The sequence below is a fragment of the Eublepharis macularius genome, chromosome 8 (genome assembly GCF_028583425.1).
Source record: "Eublepharis macularius isolate TG4126 chromosome 8, MPM_Emac_v1.0, whole genome shotgun sequence".
Taxonomy (NCBI): Eukaryota; Metazoa; Chordata; class Lepidosauria; order Squamata; family Eublepharidae; genus Eublepharis; species Eublepharis macularius.
The window spans coordinates 2,924,998-2,949,714 of NC_072797.1; the positions used below are offsets into that span (position 1 = coordinate 2,924,998).

The 24,717-nt window shown below is 51.0% G+C and overlaps 1 protein-coding gene across 1 annotated transcript in view; it reads right to left on the minus strand.

Moving 5' to 3' along the window:
* ARID3C (AT-rich interaction domain 3C) overlaps window positions 1–24,717 on the minus strand; it is a 105,517-nt gene that overhangs the window by 16,621 nt on the left and 64,179 nt on the right. The window contains exon 3 of the mRNA XM_054986619.1: window positions 14,525–14,597. Within this exon, the coding sequence (XP_054842594.1) occupies window positions 14,525–14,597 (73 nt within the window). The remainder of the gene's footprint in view (window positions 1–14,524; window positions 14,598–24,717) is intronic.

Here is a 24,717-nt window from a genome sequence, read left to right on the forward strand (position 1 = left end):
TCTCTCAGCTGGAAAGCCTATTTTATAATGCGGGCCCTGCCCTGTTCGCTCCATTCGTCAACCACATAGCTCACAATATTTAATGGTAGTTTGAAGACGGAATGAGCAGTCCTGCCTCCTGCTGAAAGAATTGCTGCAAAACCCGATAAAGCAACGGCAACAGCGATCATTCTTTTCTTTTTTTGTGAACTGTAGGCAAAATTATAACCAATGTCATACTCCACCTTTCTCCCCGTGGGGAACCCAAATTGGCTTATATAGTTCTCTTGCCCTGCATTTTATCCTCACAACAATCCTGTGAAATAGGTCTGTGTGAGAATGTGTGACTGGCCCAAGCTCACCTAGGAAGATGCCATGGCAGAGTGGGGATTTGAACTCAGGGCTCCTTAATCCTAATCCAACATTCTACACCACACCGACTCTGGCAGCTCATGGTAATTCTTAACACGCACACACACCCCACCCTCTGTTGTGTAAAGGAAGGGATTTTGTCCACCCTGCCTGTCTGCGTTGCCTTTCTCCCCAAAGAAGCTTCCAACATTCTCCATTTTATCGTCACAACAACCTGAAAGAGGGAATGTCACACATTCACACAGCAAGTTTCTGTGTAAGAGGTGGGATTCGAACCTGGGTCTTCTAGATCCTGGTCAGATACTCTAACCATTATTCTGCACTATCTCTGATTGGCCATGGAAGTTGTTAAACCCCTTTTGCAGTTCTAGAGATAATCTAGGCCAGGTTGTTTTGATTTCCCTCATTTATAGCACTGTAGTTCCCATTATCTTGAGACTCCTTGCTTCATTTTCTGACAAGTTATGCCCGCAACAAAACGAGAACCAGTGCAGATAGAATGAAGGGATGAAGAGGAGTGTTCTGGATATAACCTGGGTCAGGATGTTCTGGTTCCCTTCATTTTTGTGACACGTGATCCTGAAACTGGTAGCCAGTTTTCAAACACACAGCTTCATTTTCTGATGAGTTATGCCAGCCCAAGACAACCACTGCTTCCAATGCAAAAAACTGGGAGCGTGGGGGCTTCTGGAGGTGACGTGGGCCAAAATGTTCCAGCTCCCATCATTTTTGATCCTGCAACTGCCATCATCATGCTGAAGCGGGTGGCCCGGTCTGAAACCCCTGGCTTTATTTTCCGATGAGCGAGGCCACCCACAAACCGATAGACAAATGGATGGACACACAGATCCTTTTATTTATTTTAGCAAAGGGTGTCTCCCTTCCAGTAGAGGGAGACAAAACAGGCGACACCACCTGTAATGGAAAGCAGCATAGAGTCTCTCTACATAAGACACATGTCGGGAGATGCAATTGTAGCCGGGAAGGGTAGTTTAAAGAGACAGAGCTGGGGGCAGGGCGAAGGCTTTCCTGTACACTGTAGATGTGTGAAGGGGCTGTGAAATGGCAGAAGAGAAACTTCAGCCCATTATAGCCTCTCCAGGTCAAAGTCCGGCTCTGGAAAGCAGCTCCAGCCCATTTCTATTCCATGCTGCCCTCTGGTTGCAATCCCCCCCAGTTTTAAGTCTGGAGAGGTGAAATTGACAGAGCCTTTGGGGAGGCAAAGATGAAATTAACAAACCCTCTGAGGAGTGATAGCTGCTGGCTCTGTCTGTTTAAACTACACAGACAGGAGAGGTGAAATTGACAGAGCCTTTGGGGAGGCGAAGATGAAATTAACAAACTCTCTGAGGAGTGATCTCTGCCAGCTCTTTTTTTAAAAACTACGCTTCCCTCTAACAGTGCGTCTCCCTACACGTGACAAACACCTTCCGAGGCATCTTGTGTAGACAGACTCATAGCTCCAAGTTAGAAAGGAGGCATTTGATTCTGAAACATGGACAATCACAAACTGCCTTGTAAGACCCTTTGAAATGAAACATTTAAGGGGAAAGTTAATCCAAAAGGCAAAATGGGGAGGGGTGCATTGATCCGCACACATCCATCACTTGATGGCTGAACTCCTGGGCTTGTGGGAGACCAAATAGTGGCCTCTGCACCCCAGGTGCACCTTGGTCTGCTTTTCAGCCTACAATTAACCCCTTCCTGGTTATTCAGTAACCAAGCCACATTTCATCCCAATAACCCATATTTTTGTTCAGAAATAAGTTGTTTTCTAGGAACAGTGTAGCAGAGCACCTGTGGGCCACTGGGACCAGGGGATCTGAGGAACTGGACCGTCTTTGCCCGTAGGAACTTGCCTGCTTACAGCAAAGGTCTTCTGGGGTCAGCATTCTCTAGGTGCTGACTTCAGGGGAGATGAGACTGGAGGGCACACAGGAGAGGGCCTTCTCTGTGGTGGCTCCTGGGTTCTGGAATAGCCTCTCACAAGAGAACTAGATGGCCCTTCGTTGACAACTCTGAGTTGGGAAATTCCTGGAGATTGAATGTTGGAGCTTGGAGACTGTAGGGTTTTGGGAGAGGGGGGACCTTTGTGGCATATAATGCTACAGAATCCAACCCCCCGATGCAGATCTCTGTAGTGTGGAGATCAGTGGTAATTCTGAGAGATCTCCAGGGTTCGTCTGGAAGTTGGCAACCCTGTATCAGTTACTATGCCTCTCTTCTGCAGGGCCTTGGAGAGGGGATAAATTATTCCATGTTGATTTGTTTTGTGCCACATTTTATTTTTGAGGCATTCGCAGTGCGATCCTAAACAGAGTTGCACCCTTCTAAATTCACTGAAGCCAATGGGCTTAGAACGGCTCAACTCTGCTTAGGATTGTACTGTTGGTATAGCATGGCTGCTTTATTAGGGGGTATATTTTATTCACTGTTTGTTTTATTGATTTTATGGTTTAAATAGTTAGTTTTTTTTTTATTCATCGTAAGGTGGCCTGCATGCTTTTTTAAGATAGAAGGAAGGGGTATAAATCGTGCAAATACATTTATTTCCTGATTTACCCAGAATGGAACCAGGTAATTCATTTATTCCAGCTGAACGCATTAGAGTCGTTCCCAGCTTCGACCGAATTCCATGTTGCTGGTTTTTATGAGATCATTTGCATTTCCCAGTCGGGTCCACAGTATGGTGAATTGAAGCATACAGAAGCCAATGTATTGCAATGCATCCTAGTCCAAGTTGGCAGGATTTCATTGGCAGGTCAGGATTCGAATCCACATCACCCAAGTACCAAGTTCAGAGCTGGAATGGAGTCCCTTCAATCAGCAATACTGTGTTTGTCCAAAGACTTGCCCTGGGCTGATTCCAGACGGCCCTCCCCATCTCAAAACGTTGCGCGTCATCGCGCGAAAAACACGAAATATCGTGTTTTCTCGCACGAGTTTTGCACGATGTCATGCAAAACTCGCGCGAGAAAACGCGATATTTCGTGTTTTCCGCACGACGACGCGCAACGTTTCGGGATGGGGAGGGCCATCTGGAATCGGCCCTAGTGTGGCAGTCTTCAACCTTTCCAGACCTGGGACCCAGAGAGCAGCAAATGCAGGATAGGAAGTCATGTGACACCCAAGTCATGTGACAAGAAAAGCTGGGGTAAAGTTATGACCTCACCTGTGTCCTTTCTAGCACCATGGGCAACAGATCAAAATTGCCAGGAGCAAGAATAGGGTTGCCAACTCCAGCCTGGGAAATTCCTGGAGATTTGGGAATAATGCCTGAGAAGGGTAGCATTTAGGGAGGGATTTCCCCTAGAATCAATGGCATCCCATAGTTTGCTCTCCAAAGCTGCCATTTTCGCCAAGGGAACTGGTCTACATAATCTGGAAATCAGCTGTAATCCTGGGAGAACTCCAGGCTTCACCTGCAGGTTTGCAACCCTAAACAGGAAACATAAGGGAGGCACCAAGAAGTGTGCCATAGAGAGGATCAAGACGAGGGTCAGAGCCGTGGAGAAATCCTCTCCCCCACCATGTGGCCACACCTCACTGCCTGGCAGCTCTGCTCAGCATGCGTGCAGAGAGAGGCAGGAAGCATGCATGGCCCCCTTGCACTCCACTCACATGCGCAAGCAGTAACTTCTCCAAAAAACAGCCCCAAAGGGTGGCTCTATTGTGTCTGCAAACCAGTAGATGCAACTGTGCAAACCGCTCAAGGATCCAAGTTCAAAGAGCACCACTCTACAGGGTTGCTAACCTCCAGGAGGAGCCTGGAGTTCTCCCAGAATTATAAACACTCTCCAGGCCACAGAGATCGGTTTGCTTGGATAAAAGAGCAGCTTTGGAGGAGAGAATCGACGTCATCCCATCCTACTAGATATCATCCCCTTGTCAAGTTCCACTCCTCCCAAATCTCCAGGAATCTCCTGACCTAGAGTTGGCAATTCTGCTGCCCTTACGCCTCTGGGGAGCCAAGTGAATTTCCTCAGTATTGGAGCTCTCCACTGACGGCTTCGCCTTCCTTGATGCCTCCTCCTTGAGTGTGTGTGTGGAGGGGTCGCTGTGCATTACTCACCTTCATTCTGCCTCTTAAGCTACCAAATACATTCTCAGCATATAAAATTGGCGGCTTGTCAGAAATCTTGTTAATCCGAGGCAGGCTCCCTCTGGAAATGTTTACAATAATCACTCCCATTCTCCGCATGAGGATTTCTATTACGGAGAGGCCGGCAGCCGATGCAAGGAGGGCCTGGGGGTGGGGGGGGCCTCTAAAGGGGGAAGGGCCATTCAGCTGAGAGAGAGCTGCAGCTGTGCTGGCGCTCAGCTTTTATCTGCAAATGTAAGTCTATCGAAAGTGGCTCACTGTGGATGGATCCAGCTCAGCCTGCAACCCAGATTGCACCTGAAGGACAGATTCCAGCATGGCTTTTGGACCACAGGCAGCTGGTTATATTCCCCTGTCCCCCCACCTTCTTTCCCCCCCTCTAATTAATTTACTAAAGCTGCTTGATAAAGCACCTGTGGCTTTGGAAGGGTGGGCGATTGCAAAAACAGGCACGGGGCCACGGGAACTCCAGCCGCACGCAAGAGTGACTGCTCAGTTCTCGGCACATGGCCCATCAAGGCAGAGCAGGGCAGAGCAACAGCACGTTCCAGGCCCAGAGCCTGCCTCGGCAGGGCCAGTTCTCCAGCCAAGCCCACGCCAAGCGACTTCTCAGGGTGGCAAAATCAGGAGGGCACCAACGTCCCCCAACTGTCCTTGCCCCAGCTCCACTGATACAGACACCTTAGATGGAGACGGGCTCTCTCATGCCTTGAGACGCCCACGACGCAGGCCCCTCCAAACGTTCTGGGGGCAGGCCATGTAGTCCTCCTCCAGCAACCAGGCCTGGTCTTCATTCTCGGGGATTCGACTGACCAGGAACCTCCCGAGGACCCCACACCCCGTCAGCATCTCTGGCTGACCTGGAGCGACTATAACAACCCAGACTGGTCCTTGCACCCCCCCCAGGTCCCCCCCCCAGACCACTAGGAATGGAGACAGCGGAAGACCAGGGTGGAGGCACGGACCCAACGAATGATGCCTCGGCAGGAGCCGGGACCTTAGCCAGGCTAGCAGGAAGGCCAGGGACCCCAGACGGATAAAGGCCTTGCGCGTCCAACGGCTCCCACTAGTGCCTAGCCAGGAAACAATGGATCCTTTATTCCGGCCTCTAGTACACCATGTATGCGTGGAGTTTCTTGCTTCAGCTTCTTCCTTGTCTCAAGGAACCTGCTTCCCCCTTGCCATTCTCTCACAGGCTCTGCAGCCCTCAATGTTCCTGCTTTCCCGTGACGAGACTGCTGCCCCTGCTAGGGACCCAGGGCCAGTCGGCCAATACTGTCTGCCGGAGCAAGCCACCACCCACGACAGCATGAAGCTGATGGACATCGCCTCCCGGGCCTGTGTGGACAGCAGTACCTTGCTTGGGACAGCCAAAGGGCTGCCATGCTCTAGCCGAGCGTGGTGATCTTAAGACTTTGCGAAATGAAGATGCTTTCCTCCAGGCCTTACCAGTCTGGGACCTCAGGCCGCTAAGATATTCCCCCGAAGCTACGGTTGCCAACTTCCAGGTGGGGTCTGGAAACCTCCCAGAATTACAACTCCTCTCCAAACATGAGACTAGTTCCTCTGGAGAAAACGGCAGTGTAGGCTCTACAGCATCACATTCCTGCTCAGCTCCTTCCCGTCTGCAAACTCCACCCTCCCCAGGCTCCACCCCCACATCTCCAGGAATTTCCCAACCAGGAGTTGGGAACCCCACCCAAAGCAGAATTTGTGTCTGGTTTCTGCTGGCGAGCTGAGGACCGAGTTTCCCAGCATGCTCTCTGCCCCACCAGCCCGGCTCAATGTGCAAACTGAAATCAATTCCAATAACCCTGCAGCATCGACAGCCCTTCACAACACCTCGCAGGCTAATTAACAGCCTCTTGGGTCACTGGGACAAGAGTTCTGTGTGTCACAGTGGCCACCCTGGCACCAGCCGCCTGCAAGACAGGGAGGTTGGGCAATCCTGCCTGGACTCTCCACACTGCCCCAGGAGGGAGGCTAAGCCTGCAACCAGGCTGGACTGACCACTTCACTCCCCCTTGATGGTCATAATCCATGTATGTTGTGACCCACCCTCTTTGGCCCCTTCTTCACCCCAGCAACTTTACAGGGCTACTGGGATTTGGAGAAGGATTCTGGGAATTCATCTTTATCGCCTGGAGATCAACTGTCATTCCAGGAGATCTCCAGCCCTACCTGGAAGTTAGCAATCCTAGGTGCCAGGTGATTTGCTGGGAGAATCCCAGAATCTCAACTAATTTCCACACTGCAGAGATCAGATCCTCTGGGGAGAATGGCTGTTTTGGAGGGTAGACTCGGTGGCATTATACCACGCCCTCCCTGGGCTCCACCCCAAATCTCCAAAACTTTTCCATCTTGGAGTTGGCAACCCCAATTCCCACCAGATCCCAAATTTCCGTTGTTTACTGCACAAGCCTCCGAGTTGGTAGGGCAAGTCACGAAGCCGCTGACACCTGGAAAAAAGCTCTTAATTTATGTCCTGCCTTTCTTCTGGGTGGCCTGAATGGGAGCGCGGAGGGAGCCGGGGCTGTATCGGAAAGCCATCCATTTGCAGCCGAGAGGCCGTCGAGGCTTCGCCGTGACACCGCTCTGCTCAAACCCAGCCGTCACTCAGGGCCGCTTTCTAGCTTGCCTAATTTATGGCCCTGATATTGGCTCGGCTGCTCCTCGTAAGCCTGAAAAATGGCTCGCTTTATTCTTTTTGCTGAGCCCATTTCGCTTGTTTTGTCTCTGTTTGAAACAGAGGAGTGGGGGGGCTCTCTCTTGGCCCCCAATCCTGCTGCCAAGCGAGAATCTGCAGCCGTAAGAACCAATGCCGGAACCTTCCTCCATTATTAGTGAGTTGCTCAGGAAGTTTTAATGGGCAGGGGGACATTTCTGGAGCGGAAAAACCTCCCCTTGCCTCAGCAATTCTGGGAGAAAAGCCCTTCAGTTATCACGAAGTTACCACTCCAAAGATGGCACAGGTCAACACTCTTAACCTTTATACCCACCAGATCCTCTTGGGACTCATTACAAGCCCCTAAAAGCTCCCCAAATACCTGTTATTTGCCAATGGGCACTTTACTGAGACTGACAGTTCATAAACACTGAAATACGCCAAGGGTGCTTGGGTGGGGCGGCAGGATCGCGGAGTTTATTGCTGTCTATGAGGAAATCACTCCCTTTTCTGATCAGAGATACGGCAGCTGCACCTGCTATGCTGCAGCCCTACTTCACAGGCATTGGCCAATAGGTGCTTGACACGCAGTAAAGAGAATCCACAACAGAGGATCCCGCTGTTTTGGTTCATGCCCCAAACTTGTTGGACTACACTTTCAGAGCCCAAGGCCTACAGACAGCTCCTTCCCCATTTAGTAAACTTCTTGTAGGGGTTGCTGCATCACTCCTGGTCAACCTCACAAGAAGGTTTTTTTGCCCACACAGGAAGTTGACTTTTCCCAATAGTTCAGGCATGTTGAGACCACAGCATGTGGAGATGTCCAAACATCTGGTGCGAAATGCATCCCGTGTCCATGAAGATGTTCCAAAAGTGGGTTGAACCAGGAAGATGTGTGGGTCTGGACAGCAGCAGAGTCACAATCAATGTTGTGTGTGTGAAAAAGTCCTCAGAAGAAGAGGCCAGCGCCCTGTTAGGAGCCAGATCCAGAAGAACCAGTTTCACCAGTTTGGGCAAATATTGTAAGTGGCAAAGGAAATAAGACAAGGCCTTTGAGGAATTCCCTGCTGTTCTCCAACCCTTTGCTGAAGATCCTGAGAATAACCACGTGGGGAAACCTTACAGGCAGAGCTGTGCGTATTCGGGTTGTCATGACTTCACTGGGCACGTGCAGAGCCAGAATTCTGAAATCCTGAGACTTCCTTCTAAAACAAAAAGCAAGCTTCTAGCCCTGTGGCACACAGAGGAGAAAGTCGAAGAACTTGTGAGCAACTAAGCACAGCCAGAAAAAGAGTTTGAGCGGAGCAGAACTCTCGGTGACCACACACACACTTCAGAATAGGTCAAGATGGGTAGCTGTGTTAGTCTGTCTGTAGCAGCCGAAGAGAGCAAGAGACCAGTAGGACCTCTAAGACCAGAAATTTTGTTAGTCTTAGCGGTGCTACTGGACTCTTGCTCTTTTCTACTACTTCAGAATAGGTTGTAACTTCTAAATTCAGGGGCTCAAAATAGTCCACAGGCTTTGTGCGCGGACAAGGAAACTCTGCCCCCATTTGCAGATGTGGCTGTGACCTTAGGGCAACCCCTACTGCACTGCCTCAATTCTCCATCTGTGCTAAGGGAGGAACAGAGAACTACCTTGCAGGGTTGGTGTACAGTGGTCTGGCTTTCGAAGGAACAGGGAGTGCTCAAAACTAGGGAGGCGAATCTCTAGTCCTGAAAACCTGTTAAGCATGACTCTATCTCACCACCAGTCTGTAGTGCACTTGACAATTTTCCAATCTTTTCTTCTTGCGAAAGACTCTGGTTTGTTCTTTTTTTACTCTGAGAAATGGCAGAAGAGATGAAATGGTCGTCTTTTATATGGGAGTCCTTGGGTCAGATCACTACCTCTGCCATGATGTCTCTCAGTGATTTGTCTCAGCAAGATGTGAGGATTGAGATATAATTTAAACAGTGTAAAGCATTATATAAACATAGCATTATTATTTAAAAACCAGCTAAAGATCATCACTTTCAAATCAGTTCGTTGTTCTGCCTATGATCAGGTGGCTCACTATAACTCCCATTTTATAGATGAGAACATTGAGGCTGAAGGGGTGTGATTTACATTGAGTATCTTGTGCTGTAGCGGTCAGAGTGTTGGACTAGGGCAGGGGTCCCAAAACTTTTTGAGCCTGCGGGCACATTTGTAATTCTGACACAGAGTGGTGAAGGCGGCAACAAAATGGCTGCCACAAAATGGTTGCTGCAGGAGGCAGAGCCAACCACAAAATGGCTGCCACAGCTTACCCTCAGGCACACAGTGTTGTGGAAGCAGCTTCTGCCAAAGCAATATTTTTAAAAATCTGCCCAGTCAATCAATACAATCGCCAATCAGAAGCTATGTTCTGCAAAAGCCCCAACCAGCCCCCACCCACTTTCTAAAAACACTTGGCAGGCATCTGGAAAGGTGTTGGCAGGCACAATTGTGCCCATGAGCACCATGTTGGGGACCCCCTGGACCAGGACAAGAAAAGCCTGGTTTTAAAACCCTCAGGACGTTCACTGGAGGACACTGCAACAGTCTGTCTGTCTGTCTGTCTGTCTGTCTGTCTGTCTGTCTGTCTCTCTCTCTCTCTCTCTCTCTCTCTCTGCCTAACCTACCTTGCAGGCTTATTGTGAAGTTGAAAGAGGAAAGGAAGAAATCATGTATCCTCGAAGGCTTTCACGGCCGGAGAACGATGGTTGTTGTGGGTTTTCCGGGCTGTACTGCCGTGGTCTTGGCATTGTAGTTCCTGACGTTTCGCCAGCAGCTGTGGCTGGCATCTTCAGAGGTGTAGCACCAAAAGACAGAGATCTCTCAAGACCACGGCAATACAGCCCGGAAAACCCACAACAACAATCATGTATCCTGTTTGAGCGCCAGGGAGGAAAGGTAAACTAACAGTGTGACAGATATCAAGAGAGAGAGATTTGCCACAAGCCCCATAGTCAGTCTTTGAGTGGTGGAATTTGCACTCATGTCCAGGAGAGCAAGGGGGTGGCTTTTGCAAAGCTCCCATGAATTCCAGTGTGGCTTGAGTAGGAGAACTTGCTGGTGTATTGGGGGGGCATACCTCAGCGCCTCCTTTGTTGCCTTCCGGCCACTGTTCTTCCTCTGCTCTGTCTCCTCCAACAGATTAGCCCACCCTCCACCCACTAGGCACCTCTGCCTCAGGGAGACTGTGTGGCCTCTTAGGCACGTTCAACCGGTGGCAGAAGAGCCCCGTCACTCCTGCCTCCGTCCCTTTGCGAGGCCCTAATAGAGACACAGATTGCCTTGGGAGATTAAGTGGGGTCCAGCAGACCAGCAGGCAGATTAATGCCAACAGGGGAGCTGCCAGACTCGCCTCGTTTATCCCTCCCCAAGATCGATGCCCTGCAAAGAGAGGGGCTGAGCGTCCTGGCCCTTATCTCCATGCTGCGGATTTATGGGCATTGACTGGACCCCTCCCTGGGGAAACCGCCCCCCCCAAGCGGGATTCGATCCCTCAACCCCCAGTGGCAGGAGCCTCACAAAGGCCCTCCGATACAGATGTACAGCCAAGGAGAATAGCAGTTAATTAGCACCCTTATCTTCGCCAGGAGAGAGCCAGTTAATTAGCTCAGCTAAAATAATGAGGCTCCCTGCATCTTGTGTCAAATGCGGCCGGCCAGCAAGGCAGGTTTATCACAGCCCGGAATCTCCAGTGCCAGTTGAGCAGACCAAACCTCTGGACAATCCAGCTGGCGGCAGGTGCCACTTGGGGCTGGTCTACCTAACCTACGTTGTGCCCGGGAAAGAATTCTCCAATTGCGGTCCAGTTATTGGTGGAGGGCGTGCCATTGGCTTGGTCCGGGGGGGGGAGGTGTTATTTTGCCAACTGTGTGACTTGGCTCACTGGCTCGAGTCATCCGAAGCTAGCCAGCATGGTGTAACAATTAGAGTGTCAACCTAGGATCTGGGAGACTCAGATTCGAATCCTCATTCTGCCACGGAAGCTCACTGGGAGTCTTTGGGCCAGTCACACACTCTCGGCCTAGCCTACTTCACAAGGTTGTTGTGAGGATAAAATGGAGGAGAGAATGACGTAAGCCACTTTGAATCCCCATTGGAGAGCAAAGTGGGATATAAATGACTTAAATAAAATTCTAGAGCTGCCTGAAGTGTGGGAAACATCATGCATCTTCTCTGCCCTCGGGCCAGGGTATACTGATGATATGCTTTGCACAGGCTGTACCGAGCGTGGACTGAAGGAATGGAGAGGGTTGCCAGGTGCCCGCCAATGGCGGGCAAACTCCCAGGGATTTTCCCCCTCGTCCACTGATCTCCCAGCGACTGGAGGGGGGTGGCAAGCTGCTGGAGGTTGCCCGCTACCGGCAGGCACCTCAGGAACACACGCTGCGTGTGCGCTCCCGACTGGCACGGCGACATCACTTCCAGAAGTGACATCATCACGCCAGCCATGGGAGCATTTCTGTGCTTCATTTGGGCCCAATTTGGGCCCCAAACGGGCCGAATTGGCCCCGTGCAGAGTGTGGGAGCACTCATGTGGCCGGGGCAGTGACGTCACTTCTGGGGGTGACATCATCGTGCCAGCCCCGGGGCACGGGCTTTGCATGCGCCCAAAGAGGATCCTCGCGGACTGCCCAGGAGAGCTGGGATGAAATTCCAATGCAGCCAAGAGGTCCATGGAGCAGCCACGGGCCCTTTGCTCTCAGCCTCACCTGACTTACCTCACAGACAAAATGGCGGAGAGAAGGACAGGCACGCCTCAGTAAAAGAGCAAGATAAAAACGTGCTAGACAGACAGACAAAACTAACCCAGGCAGCAAGCCGACAGGGGGCAGGATGACGGGTCTGGGGTGGCTCCCTTCTCAGCCCGCCTTCATTTCCCCCCATTTGAATGGCCGCCCCTCACTTCTAAGGCAGCCACCACTGCAAAGGGATAGCAGCAGCCATCAGGTTCGGGGCGACATCAAGTGTGTCCGAAAGAGAGACGGACAGATCTGATCGCGGCATGCCGCCACATCCACCAGGAAGTTGTCTAGTGTTAACTCCAGAGGAACTGACCTCTGTTGTCTGGGAATCACCTGGAATTCCTGGAGATCTCTAGGCCCCAACTGGAGGCTGGCAACCCTAGTGCATTCTTCTTCAGGCACCAAAATTGTCTTGTACCTGCCTGGACTCCGCCCCAAAGAGCTATGGGAACGCAAGAAAGTCCCGGCTGCATCTTCTTAGCCCAGTGCCTTGTCTTCCACAGATGAGTCTGGGAAGCTCCCACAAAGAACAGACCTTGTGCCTGCTGTCTCACATGGACACTTGACACAGAAAAAGGTACACAGTTTCTGAGCATGGAAGTTCTACACCTTCCTCGTGTGTCTAATAACCATGAATAGTTCTATCCTCCATGAACTTTTCAAAAAAACATGATAACCCTCAAGGCTGAAATGATCAATGGCCCGTGACCCACTTCTTCCAGACGATATTCTGTAGGGGCCCAGTTTGCCTCCCTCTCCAGCCCCTTTCCATTTGGCTTGCAGACCAGAGCAATAACTCAGGGCCAAAACACTGTGGCTCCAAGTGGGCAGAAAGGTACTTTGCACATGCTCAAAAGCACTCTTGATTTTAAGATTGCACCCTGTTTTCTGGGCCCGAAGTCTGCCTTAGAGTGGGGCAGGATTCTCTTGGCCCCACGATGTATTCTCAGTGCGGAATGGCAGCTTTTGACAGACAGCACTTCCCGCATTGGAAATCGGTGCTGGGTTTTGTTATCAGGGCCAGGCGGGATAAATAGGAAGCTTCGGCAATTGAGGCGATTCGATAAATGCTTTAACCTTTGACCTCCCTTCCCGATCCCCCATCGAGCCACAGAACACTTTTCAAAAGGCTCCCCCACTGCAGCCGATGCCGTCCGGAGGCCGCCATCAATTAGAGCCCTTTGCCAGCATCTGGATTAATGAACATGCCGCTCGATAGGAAATAAAACCCCAGGCAGAGGTTAATGTTGCGCTAATTAACTGGGAGGGGGTGGCTGCGGGGGGTGGGGGCAAAAGGCCAGAATTGTTTAAAAGAACAAGATCCAGGAGGATAGTACTTGGGGGGGGCTGGGGGGGTACATTCACTTGACACCCCAGCTAGGAAACAAAAGTACTGCTCCAACTTTTGAGCAGCCTGCAGGGTATTAAATATGCATTTGCCGAAACTGGATTTCAGGCTTCCCCAGAAAATCAACGTTACAAAAGTCGCAAAACTCCAAGAAAAACTCCGTCACTTCCCTGGTCTGTCCTGTTCTTTTTCTTGGCCATGTTGATGATCATTATTATATTTAATATCACCACTTATGTGCATTTGCCAGGAAACCACCTTTAACTCTTATGGGAGGCCATTTCCCCTTCATTACCATCAGCAAACCTGTGGTCACAAAGGAGGGGTCTTTCCTCTGTACAAGAGCGTGCCGGGCCACAAGCTTTCTCCAGGCTCTCGGGTCCCAGCTGCCGGTGAGAAAGGCAGGGCTCTAAATAGTTTAGATAAATCAAAATACATAAACGGGAGTCTCTTTGTATCGTTTGAAACTGGACTCCACTGCTCCAAGATGCCTACTCTGGTGTTACAAAAGGATTGGACGCATGCATGGGGGAAGAGGTTCACGAATGGCTATTAGCTACAATAGTTGATGGACCCTCCAGGTTCAGAGGCAGTGTACCTTTGAATTACCAGACACTGTCAGAGAAGTAACCGGAGACGGCGTGGCTTGCAGGATTTGCAGGGGGCTTGTGAGAAGCAGGCTACGAGATGCGATGGGCCCTTCCTGTGTTTTTAGGGCTCCCCATTTCACGACCAGACTGAAGTTGGGGGTGAGGGTGAAAGAGATGAGGAGGAAGACAGAAGTCCCCCTTTCTCTGCCTTCCTCTGTCAGGAAAGAGAAAGGAACGGAACTGCGTCCCTGTCTGCACAACTGAGCAAAGCGCGTCTCTTTCCCTGGCAAGCCACTGGGGGGAGATGTGGCATTTTGTTTGCTGGATTAGGAGGGGATTTGCCAGCAGGTCTCTCCTTGGCAATTTCACAGCATCACTAGTGGCCAGAGAACATCAACACCTCTGAAGCCGGCAGTGGCTTCTCATGGGTGCCTGGGCTTTCCTCCTAGCTGGCATGTCTGGTGCCCAGAAGCCCCTGGCCCCTGTTCAATGCCTACCCCATCGGCACCATGCTTGCCCAGGGCAGAGCTTCCACCTCTGCACACTTACGGCAGTCCACCCTTGTCCACAGCAGCAGGAGCCTGGATTTCTCAGACCGCAAGGACCCACAACTTGAGGGGACATCACCCATCCTCGTGCCTTCAGTTCATCCCCCGTCCCCGTCCCCCAATCTGGAACTGTGGGGCCCCTGAGATCATTGGACTCACCTCTCTTCTGCATGAAGCCAAACAAGTCATCCAGGAACTCTTTGCGTTTCGGGTCGCTATCCAGTTCGTACAGCTGCATGTAGGAAAGAAGAAGGGGAGATAACAGCACCCAGGTGAGGCTCAAGCAAATCCTCCCGGAGAACAGTGCGCAGCCTCCCTCCCAAGGCGCACCAGGACTAGCCACGGGTTTGCTGATAGGGGACCACAGGGCGCATCACTGTCTCCCCCAAGAAAGGGAAGCGCGCTACCCGAAATGCTTTCCCCAAATGGCAATTCTGCCCTTGTATATCCTGCAATGGACGTTGTAGTCAGGCCTCGGTGCACAGCGCAGTTCTGTGGAAGCACAACCAAGTGGGAATCGCAGAACTGAGCTTGCTGCTGCTTTCATTTCTTTTTTAAAAGGCTCTAGTCCTTATGGCTATGGAGAGATTCTTGGAAGTGTCTAAACCACACCCGCTGCAGGCTCAGTGGGGCTGGATGAGAAATTCCAGTTTCTCTCGGAGGCAAAAGATGGAGGGGGCTGCCCTCCAGAATAAACGAGGCACCTCCGACAAATGCAGGATGTGGATTCACAGGATGTGAATCTTTTCAGTGTGTAATGCGCACACACACCCTCCTTACATGTTCATCATCTGTTCCAAGGAAAGGCTTTCCCGCTCATCTGCTTGCCAACCCCACCTCCGAGTCCCAAGGGCTCCCCCTTCCCCATTTTACTTGTGATGACGTCTCTCACCAACAGCAGAAAGGTAACGCTGGCCTGCTACCTTCCCTCCCGCGGATTGAGCTGCGGCTCACACCAGCAGCCAAGCACATCATCAGACCCACTGTAAAGGGGCCTCGGTAAGAAATACACCCACGTTCACACGCTCATGTAACACAGAACATAATAGGATAGACACTCAATAAAGTAAAGGAGCCCCGTGGCGCAGAGTGGTAAGCGGCAGTACTGCAGTCCAAGCTCTGCTCAGGACCTGAGTTCGATCCTGGCGGAAGCCAGGTTCAGGTAGCCGCTCAGGGTTGACTCAGCCTTCCATCCTTCCGAGGTCGGTAAAATGAGTACCCAGTTTCCCTGGGGGGAAAGTGTAGATGACTGGGGAAGGCAATGGCAAACCACCCCACAACAAAAAGTCTGCCAAGAAAACGTCGTGATGCAACATCCTCCCATGGGTCCGTAATGACTCGGTGCTTGTACAGGGGACTACCTTGATCTTTACTTTCTCAATATAGTAAGATCTAAACCATTGCTATATGATCGAATGTGAGCTGTAAATATATGCTATCTTTGAATGTACAAAACTGATTTGGAAAACGTATATTGAATGTAAGGTGCTTATAGAAACTTATTTTTGTAAAAAAGTATTTGTATTGTTGTGATGTTGAAAACAATAAACAGAATTTGAAAAAGAAAAAAATATCCTTCTCTGGGTTTGTAGACCCTCCAGCTTGCAAGCAACTATGTGGTGGGACCCCAGAACAGGGAATATTCTGGCGCACTGTAGGGGCGGATCTGGCTTTCGGCAGCACAGGAGGCCAGGGCATAATCTCTAGGTTCTGTCCCACTGCTGGCTGGGTCCAAAAGAAGCAGGGAACAGGACAAGGGATATACCTTGCTTATGGCAATACTTTATACTGGTCCTATTCTGGAGCCGGTTCCTGCAGGGAATGGGGCAAGGGATGTACCTTGTTTATGGCAATATCTTAAACTAGCTGTAGTCTAGAGCTGGTTCTAGCAGGGAACGGAGCAAGAGATGCACTTTGCTAAAGGCAATATCTTGTACTGGCCCTATTCTGGAGCTGGGATTCTTTCCGACCGCTGCTTTCTTTCTGCAGATTTTAACAAGGGATTTTCCTGCGAAGATGAAGACTTCCCCTTTCTCCCTGCTCAAGGCAAGACGGCCCCTCCCATTCACATCACCGCCTGGTGGCGCTTTGTCCACGAGATGCTTCCACATGGCGATTTCCCACTGCATACAATGCAAGAAGCCCCCGAATTAATTGGGAACGCCCACTTGCGGGATTCCCTGGGTGTTTCCCTATTACAGTGGATCAAAAATAAGCCCACGCTGTCCAGTTCGAAGGGGACGCTCTACTGTGGCTGCATCTGGATGCTCCACCCATCGGCACCACGGGGAAGAGGCACAGCAAGGCTCTCCTTTCAAAATGGGGTGGGGCAGCTCTCTGCCTGTGCCACTCCTGCCCATTCGGTCCTTTAAAGGGCTTTTCTTACTTCCACTGCAGGGGAAACAGGAAGGGAGGGGGCACTGCCAAAAAGCAGCATGAGCTTGGACACACGGCCCCCATTCCTGCCTGTTCCCAAGCCATTTCCTGCTACTGCCATGGAGGGAGGCAGGGTTCATGCCACCGTGTCAACGCAACCTTAGCTGGCTAACCAAGCTGAGAATCCAGAGTCTTGCCAGGACAGGATTCACCCATTCAGATAACAACAGTGATTTGCTCATAATCTGTGGGGAATTTTTCCTGCACAAGAGCCACTGAAATGAACAGTAAAGAGTCCAGTAGCACCTTTAAGACTAACCAACTTTATTGTAGCATAAGCTTTCGAGAGCCACAGCTCTCTTCATCAGATGCAACTTTATTGTAGCATAAACTTTTGAAAACTACAGCTCTCTTTGTCAGGTGCAACTTTATTGTAGCATAAACTTTCGAGAACCATAGCTATCTTTGTCAGATGCAACTTTATCGTAGCATAAGCTTTCAAGAACCACCTCTCTTCATCAGATGCAACTTTATTGCAGCATAAGCTTTCGAGAACCACAGCTCTCTTCATCTCAAAAGTTTATGCTACAATAAACTTGGGCTGTTTCCACACGGCTTACCTTTGCTCGTAACGACCTGGAACATCGTGCAAAAAACACAGAAGATCGCGTTTTCTCACGCAAGATTTGCACGATGTTGCGCGATGTCGTGCAAATCTCATGCAAAGAAAACGCAATCGTCCGCGTTTTTTGCATGATGTTCTGGGTCGTTACGAGGAAAGGTCAGCCGTGTGGAAACGGCCTCGGTTAGTCTTAAAAGTGCTACTGGATTCTTCACTATTTTGCAACTACAAACGAACATGGCTAACTCCTCTGAAATGAACAGGAGTGTGCAAGAGAACAGACACCGACACTCGGGGAAGAAGGGGAAGGCATTGCAGAACTCATTGGGAAAGGCTTCCAAATAAACAGATTCTACTTCTTCAAATGCTACAAAGTGAAGACAATTGAATTCTCTAAGACTTACGTAATAGAAGTAGTAGTAGAAATAGTAGAAGTAGCAACTGTGCTTATATACCACTCATCTAGACAGATTAGTGCCCTACTCAAAGTAGTGAATAAAGTCAGTGTTATTGTTATCCCCCTAATACATAATAATAATAACATGCAATTTACATTCAGGACAACTGAACGCCCACTCAGAGCAGTTTACAAAGTGTGTTATTGTTATCCCCATGACAGTCACTCTGTGAGGTGGGTGAGGCTGAGAGAGCTCCGAGAAGTTGTGACTGACCCAAGGTCACCCAGCTGGCTTCAAGTGGGGGATTGGGGAATCAAACCTGGTTTGATTACAGTTGAGGAGCTGGGGCTAAGAGAAGCGGCTTCCCCAAGGCCACCTGCTGAGCTCATGGCAGTAGTGGGATTCGAACCAGCAGAGTGCTGACTTGCAACCCAACCACTTAACCACTATGCTACAGCAACTCCTGATAATAACAAATGTGCATATATACCACTCTTCTAGACAGATTAGTGCCCCACCCAGAGTGGTGAACAAAGTCAGTGTGATTATTATTCCCACTGGGGAGCTGGGCTGAGAGGAGGGGCTCACTCAAGGCCCCCTGCTGAGCTCGTGGGAGTCAAACCAGCAGAGGGCTGATTCACAGCCCAACCACAACTACTTTGCTAGACAACTAAAAAAGGTTGCAATACGGCCAAGAAACTGCAGGTGATCTCATGTACTGTTGAACCAAAGGAGGCCAAGCTGTGGAATGGAGAATCACCACTGATGTTCTCCGTTCTTTCCAAAATATCCCAGCCACTTCAGGATCCTACAGTGACTGACGGCAGCAAGTTTAAGCTCAACATGATGCTCTGATTTGCACAGTGCCTCCCTCTGTCCCCCAAAACAGCTATGGCAAAAGCAGTACCCCAAATGATCTCTGGTGCCTGCACAATGGGGCAGCACAGCAATGCAGGGCTGGTGGTGAGCGTCTCTGGTTTGCAACTGGCTCTTGCTGGAAGCTCACTGCCCCAGGGGAGCTGTAGCTGTCCCTCCCCACCCTCAGCAGCAGCAGCAACCTTTGACCTTTGCACGGGTGGAGGAGATAAATATTTGATGGCACTCCGTGATCTCTGTTGAGCCTTCGCCGACACCTGTAGGGATCTCACCCATCTCCCCTTCCTCCTCCTCCCCTACATCAGGGCAATTAGTAAGATGGGGGCTGCCCCCTGCTGACCTTTGACCTCTATTATCCAGGCTCCAGTGGAGTGAAATGGATGGGGCGGGAGGGAGCACCGGCCCCCTCCGCTTCTGCCGGATGAGCAACTCCCCACCCCTTGAGACAGAGCCTCTGCCCCAAGAGACGTAATTGAACATTCAGTTCAGCAGCAAGAATTACGCCGGACACAGAAGTTCCGATTTAACCTTGCTGGGATTCTGCGTTTGCAAGAGATCTTCTTCTTGTATAGTACAGCAGCTGGGAAGTTGTAAATCGCGCAGTGTCCCCTCCACAAATGCACAGTGTAAGCACATCCCATTCATTGAACGCGACTAAATACGGGATCTCGTTTTACCAAAAAGAGCAAACAGCCTCCCATCTCCCTGCAGCAGGGGGGGGGGGAGGATGGTGAGGGAGCCAAGAGGAAGGGCAGCAGCTCCCCCGCCCCAGCCTAGGACTCCAAAATCTGTGGGTTGGCTCTGTCTGCTTTCTGGACCTCTTTCCAATTGTGCCCAAGGGTTCAGCCTGCATTTGCCCCTTTCTATTCATGCACTTGTAGGGGGCTCTTCAAAGTGGACTTCTGGAGGGGGGGGGGAGGTGCAATTTTCCTGCTTTTCCAGGAATCACTCTTGCCCTTCTGGCTGGGTGACAAAGCATCGCCCTGGAAGTGGAACGCAGCTGTCACGCTGAAGCCCCGCAGCTCTTCCCACCAATCATCCTCAGCCCTCCGTTTCTACCCCACCACGGTCTTTTGATATTGTGTTCCGCCAGGCCTCTGGTCAGCACCTGCATCACTCTGTGTCACAGCACTGCTAGAGTTTATGCAGCCCAGGCAGAAGCATCACATGGGGGAAGAGCTCCCCCGTTGCTCGGTCTGGAACGCCCCGGGTGCCACAGCCCACAAGCTTGGCTCTGTCCCCAGATCTTCAAAACTGCCAGCAAATCACATTCCCCAGAGCTACAGAACTCACGATCCTCGGCCGCCGCGTTAGCCGAACACATCTCATTAGATCAGTATCTGCGGCAGAAACTGTTGCACGGCAGCAGCAGGCAGCTTGGCACACCTCGTGGGGAACGGGCACCGTGCCAGCTGGACGGCAGCCAGCCCGGACAGACTGCTGTTTCATGATTAACCCTTTGGCTCACCTGCCCACTGCTGGGCTTTCATTCCGTTTTCGCTCTCAAATAGAGACAGCAGCAGTAATTCCTTGGAAGCGCGTTTGCTCCCCCTTGCCCTCTAGGAGTTGAAATCTGGAACTGCATCAGCAAATGTCAAAGACCCAAAAGGGCCCGGGGGTTGGGGGGGGGGCGCGAGATGTTGCTTATCTGCTTAAGCCAAAGGGGGGGGGGAATAATGTTCCAGAAGTAGACAGTGCTCTAGCCAAGTGGCCACCAGGGCCTCTCAGAGGTCAAGAGAGGCCTGGACCACTTCCATTTTTTATCATCGCCACTGCCAAGCCTGGTACGGCTCATGGTCCCTGTTTAGGGTTGCCAGATCCCTATATCCTCTGGTGGGAGGGGGGACCTGGCACATACCTCATGCCAAACGGCATGCTCTTAGCGCCAGTGATGTGCAATGATGTCACTCCCAGAAGAGTTAGCTGTCTGTAGTAGAAAAATAGAAAAAGAGTCCAGCAGCACGTTTAAGACTCACCAACTTTAGTGTAGCATAAGCTTTTGAGAGCCACAGCTCTCTTCGTCAGATGTCACTCCCGGACATGATGTCATCACACCAGCCACAGGAGCGCTCCTGCGCCCTGTGCGGGGCTGATTTGGCCTGTTTGGGACCAAAATCACCCCCAAACAAAGTGTGGGAGCACTCCCGTGGCCAGTGCAACGATGACACTCTTGGAAGTGACGTCGCTGCGCCTCCTGGGAGCATGCAGGCTGCGCATGTTCCTGGGGTGCCTGCCACTGGCAGGCAACCTCTGGGAGCTCTGCACCTCCTGCTGATCTCTGGTGGATCAGCAAACAAGGGTGCAAACCCCTGGGAGTTTGCCCACCACCGACAGGCACCTGGGAACTCTACCCAGCTGCTGCTACCACCAGGCCCAGAGCAGCTCCAGGCTTCCAAAACAACCAGAGCTGGAGGTGTATGTGTGTTGTCCGTGCTTCTGCTTTTTTGAGGGAGAGGATCTAAACCTCCCAATGTTTTTTTAAGTTTTCAGATTTTTCTGCAAACTTAGGCGAGGGTCTCCCAAGTGGTCTGTGTTCTTCGCAGAGAAAATATCACTGGGAACTGCCCACAGAAGAGGAAGGGGTCACTTGGGGATGGAGCAGTTATGGGGGCTGTAAGATCGACGAGAGGAATTGGGGGTGGGGCTATCGGAAGTGGAGAAGTCCTGAAGGCAGCTTTGACTCTCAAAAGCGCCTACCCTGGAAACCTAGTTGGTCTTTAAGGTACTACTGGACCCAGATCTTGTTCTTCGACTGCAGACCAACACAGCTACCCGCCTGAAACTACCTTCCCAAACACTCTTACTCTTCCGCTGCAACTGCAAAGCATCACTTTCTGCCCTCTCTTCTTGCAACTGGAGCATCTCCACTGCTCCTGTGGCTAGGCAAGGCAGTTGCCCTCCTTCTTCGCTGCCTCCTCCTGCAGTGGCCTGTTGGCCTGGTCAGCAGGACTCCCCCCTCCCCAGCTGGCATTTATGAATGAACCTGCTCGGCGCCCGTCAGCAGAATTTCTCATGCTTGCAGCTCTGGATAGCCCTGCCCAGCAGTTGCGACATCCTCCCCCGGGGCAGATTTCCCAGCCTCCCCCAGTCAGCCCCTGGCCACTGTCCAGATAACCACCGAATTGGCAGCTCTCCCTGCAGGGTGGCCCCATGCCCAGCCTCCTGCAGCCGCTGCTCTCTTCTGCTGGGCTGCAACGGGCTTCTCTGTTGCATTGCAAGCAAGAGACCCAGAGGAGCAAGAAACATCTGCAAACCATCCCAGGGGGGTGTTGGCGAATGAGGGCAGGTGCCCAGAAACCCAGTCCAAGGCAAGCGGGCAGACCAGTAGCCAGCCAAGGATGCTCTGCGTCTTCCGCCGAAGCACCCAGGCTGAGGGAAAACAATGAGCGGCCTTTGCCAGTCATCCCAGCCTGCTCAGTTCAGGGAAGAGCAAAAACGTGCGTCCATTTGCAAACTCCCCTGCCCCGCACACCACCACCATCGCGTGAAGGAAGAGTCAGAGGGGAGGCTGAGATCCGGCCGCTTTTACAGAATTGCTTTTTTACTGTTTTTTGACGTTTGTTTCTCCTGCTTTGGGATACTGAATTCCTCCCTGCAGCTGGGGTGGCCCTCTCGCCGCGGGCACGCCTGACACTGCTCTCTACCTCTCCTGCCATTTCCTCCGTGGTCTTACACATGATTTATATATTTCTGGTCTAACTCTCCTCCCAGGAACTCAAAGTGGTGCACGTGGTTTCCCCCCACCCCACCTTGTCATCACAACAACCTTGTGAGATAAGTGAGGCTGAGACGAACTGACTGGCCCAAAGATACCCAGTGACTTTTGTGGGTAAGGATTCGAACTCGGACCTCCCAGGTCCTAATCTGACACCTTAACCACTCCCACACAGTGGCCTTCTTGTCAGGCTGCCCATCCCTTCCTCTCCTGCTGTGTGGTACATCTGGAGATCCACACACTGGAGTAGGTAAGAATCATGGAGGACATGGAGTGGAAACGGCCAGGGCTACTTGGTCTCTGTCTTATCGAAAGATCCCAGTTCCTATTGCTCAGTGCACGGCGAGGGGGGAACCTCAACTGTTGTCCTTCTCGCCATCAGCTGTGTGTGTAAAGTGCCATCCAGTCACAGTCAGATTATTCCTGCAGCTGTTCTTATTCCTAGAGATCCAGTTTGGTGTAGTGGTTAAAACTAGAGCGGCAGGACTCTCATCTGGAGAGCCAGGTTTGATTCCCCACTCCTCTGCTTGAAGCCAGCTGGGTGACCTTGGGTCAGTCACAGCTCTCTCAGAGCTCTCTCAGCCCCACCCACCTCACAGCATGATTGTCGTGAGGATAATAACAACACACTTTGTAAAACGCTCTGAGTGGGCATTAAGTTGTCCTGAAGGGCGGTATATAAATCGAATGTTATTATTATTATTATTATTATAGTTTTTAAGGGAAAAGACTAACAGAGGTGGTTTTCTCATTGTCTGTCTCTGCATAGCGACCCTGCTTTTCCTTGATGGGCTCCCATCCACACATTAACCAAGGCCGACCCTGCTTAGCTTCCAAGAGCTAATGAGAACAGGCGTGCCTAGACCATCCAGGTCAGAGCCACAGCATGCTACATTCTGCATTGCTTGGCCATTAATATGGGGCTTCAAAAAAATTGTATATATAAGTGAGAGACGAGGGGGGGGGGGGAACGGGGGCTAGAACCCTTTAACAGGATAGCACGGCTGCCTCAGTATTCCATGGCCGACTTCCTTGTTAAGCAGCAGGAGAAAACAGCAGATAGCCTGGGGACGGCTGCATTGCATGCTGTTTTATGCATTTATGTTCTTTGGATTTAAAATCTATTTATATTTATATATATATTTTAAATGCTTATTGAGCATTTTATTGTACCCCGCCCTGAGCCTGTTCACAGGGAGTATGGGCTAAAAATCGAACTAATAAATAAATAAATTGCCAAGGGGCAGCTGAGCAACACAAACCTATCAGACACTTCTTCGGTGACTCTGCATGCCCTCAGAGACTGGGGGAAGGAGAAGTAGCCAAAGAGAAGGTGGGACGATACAACAAAACCTGATTTTGTACCATATTAGACCTGCTGATGCCCTGACCTGGTGAGCCTGATCTCATCAGATCTCAGAAGCTAAGCAGGGTCAGACTTGGTTAGGAATTGGATGGGAGACCTCTAACGAAGACCAGGGTTGCAGAGGCAGGCAATGGCAAACCACCTCAGTCTCTTGCCGTGAAAACCCCACCGGGGTCGCCATATGTCGGCTCTGACTTGAGGGCACTCCCTACCACCAAATCTGCTGACAGGTCATTCTGGGAGGTCCCACAAAGGCCTGTGCCATTTCTCCCCTACGGAAGCCAAGCTGTGTCCTCCTAGCATTTGTTCTTTCATTAATGCAGCCGTTAGTAGATTAAAGGATTTGGGGTTTGAATCATCTGCCTTTTTGTGTGAAAAATCATCAGCCCGAGTAATCAATCAACCTGTGGAATTTAAATAAATTTGCACCACCACCCGCTGCTTCTGAGCCTTTCCTGAAGGTCAAAATTTTTTTGCCCTTTGTCACCCACAGAGAGGCTGCTGGAATAAGTGCCCGAAGCCTTTCCATCCTGCAACATTTGCAACAGATTTGTCTTTATTTTGCTGCTTGGCAAATCCCAGGCACTGCTTGGCTTGCGGGCAAACGGGTTTGCTTCATCTCAGCTGCCGCTAGAAAGCTGACATCTCCCGGCTTACAAATCAGCCGAGCTCTAGAAGCCGGGCAACACACTGGCTTTGATCTTAAGAATATTAGCAAAGCTTCGCCCGATCAGACCAACGGCCCATCAAATCCAGCATCCTGATCTCCCACAGTGGCCACTTCATGCCTCCAGGAAGCTCACAACAGGGGCCTGGAAGTCAAAGCCTCCACCACTGTTATCCAGTAGCAACCAGCCTTCAGAAAGATGCTGCCTTTGAACACGGAGTCTCATGTTTAGCCATCACGGCTAAGACTCACTCTGATGGACATATCCTCCAGGAATTTGTCTGATCCTGTTTTTAATCCATCGAAACCAACGGCCATCGCTGCATCATGGG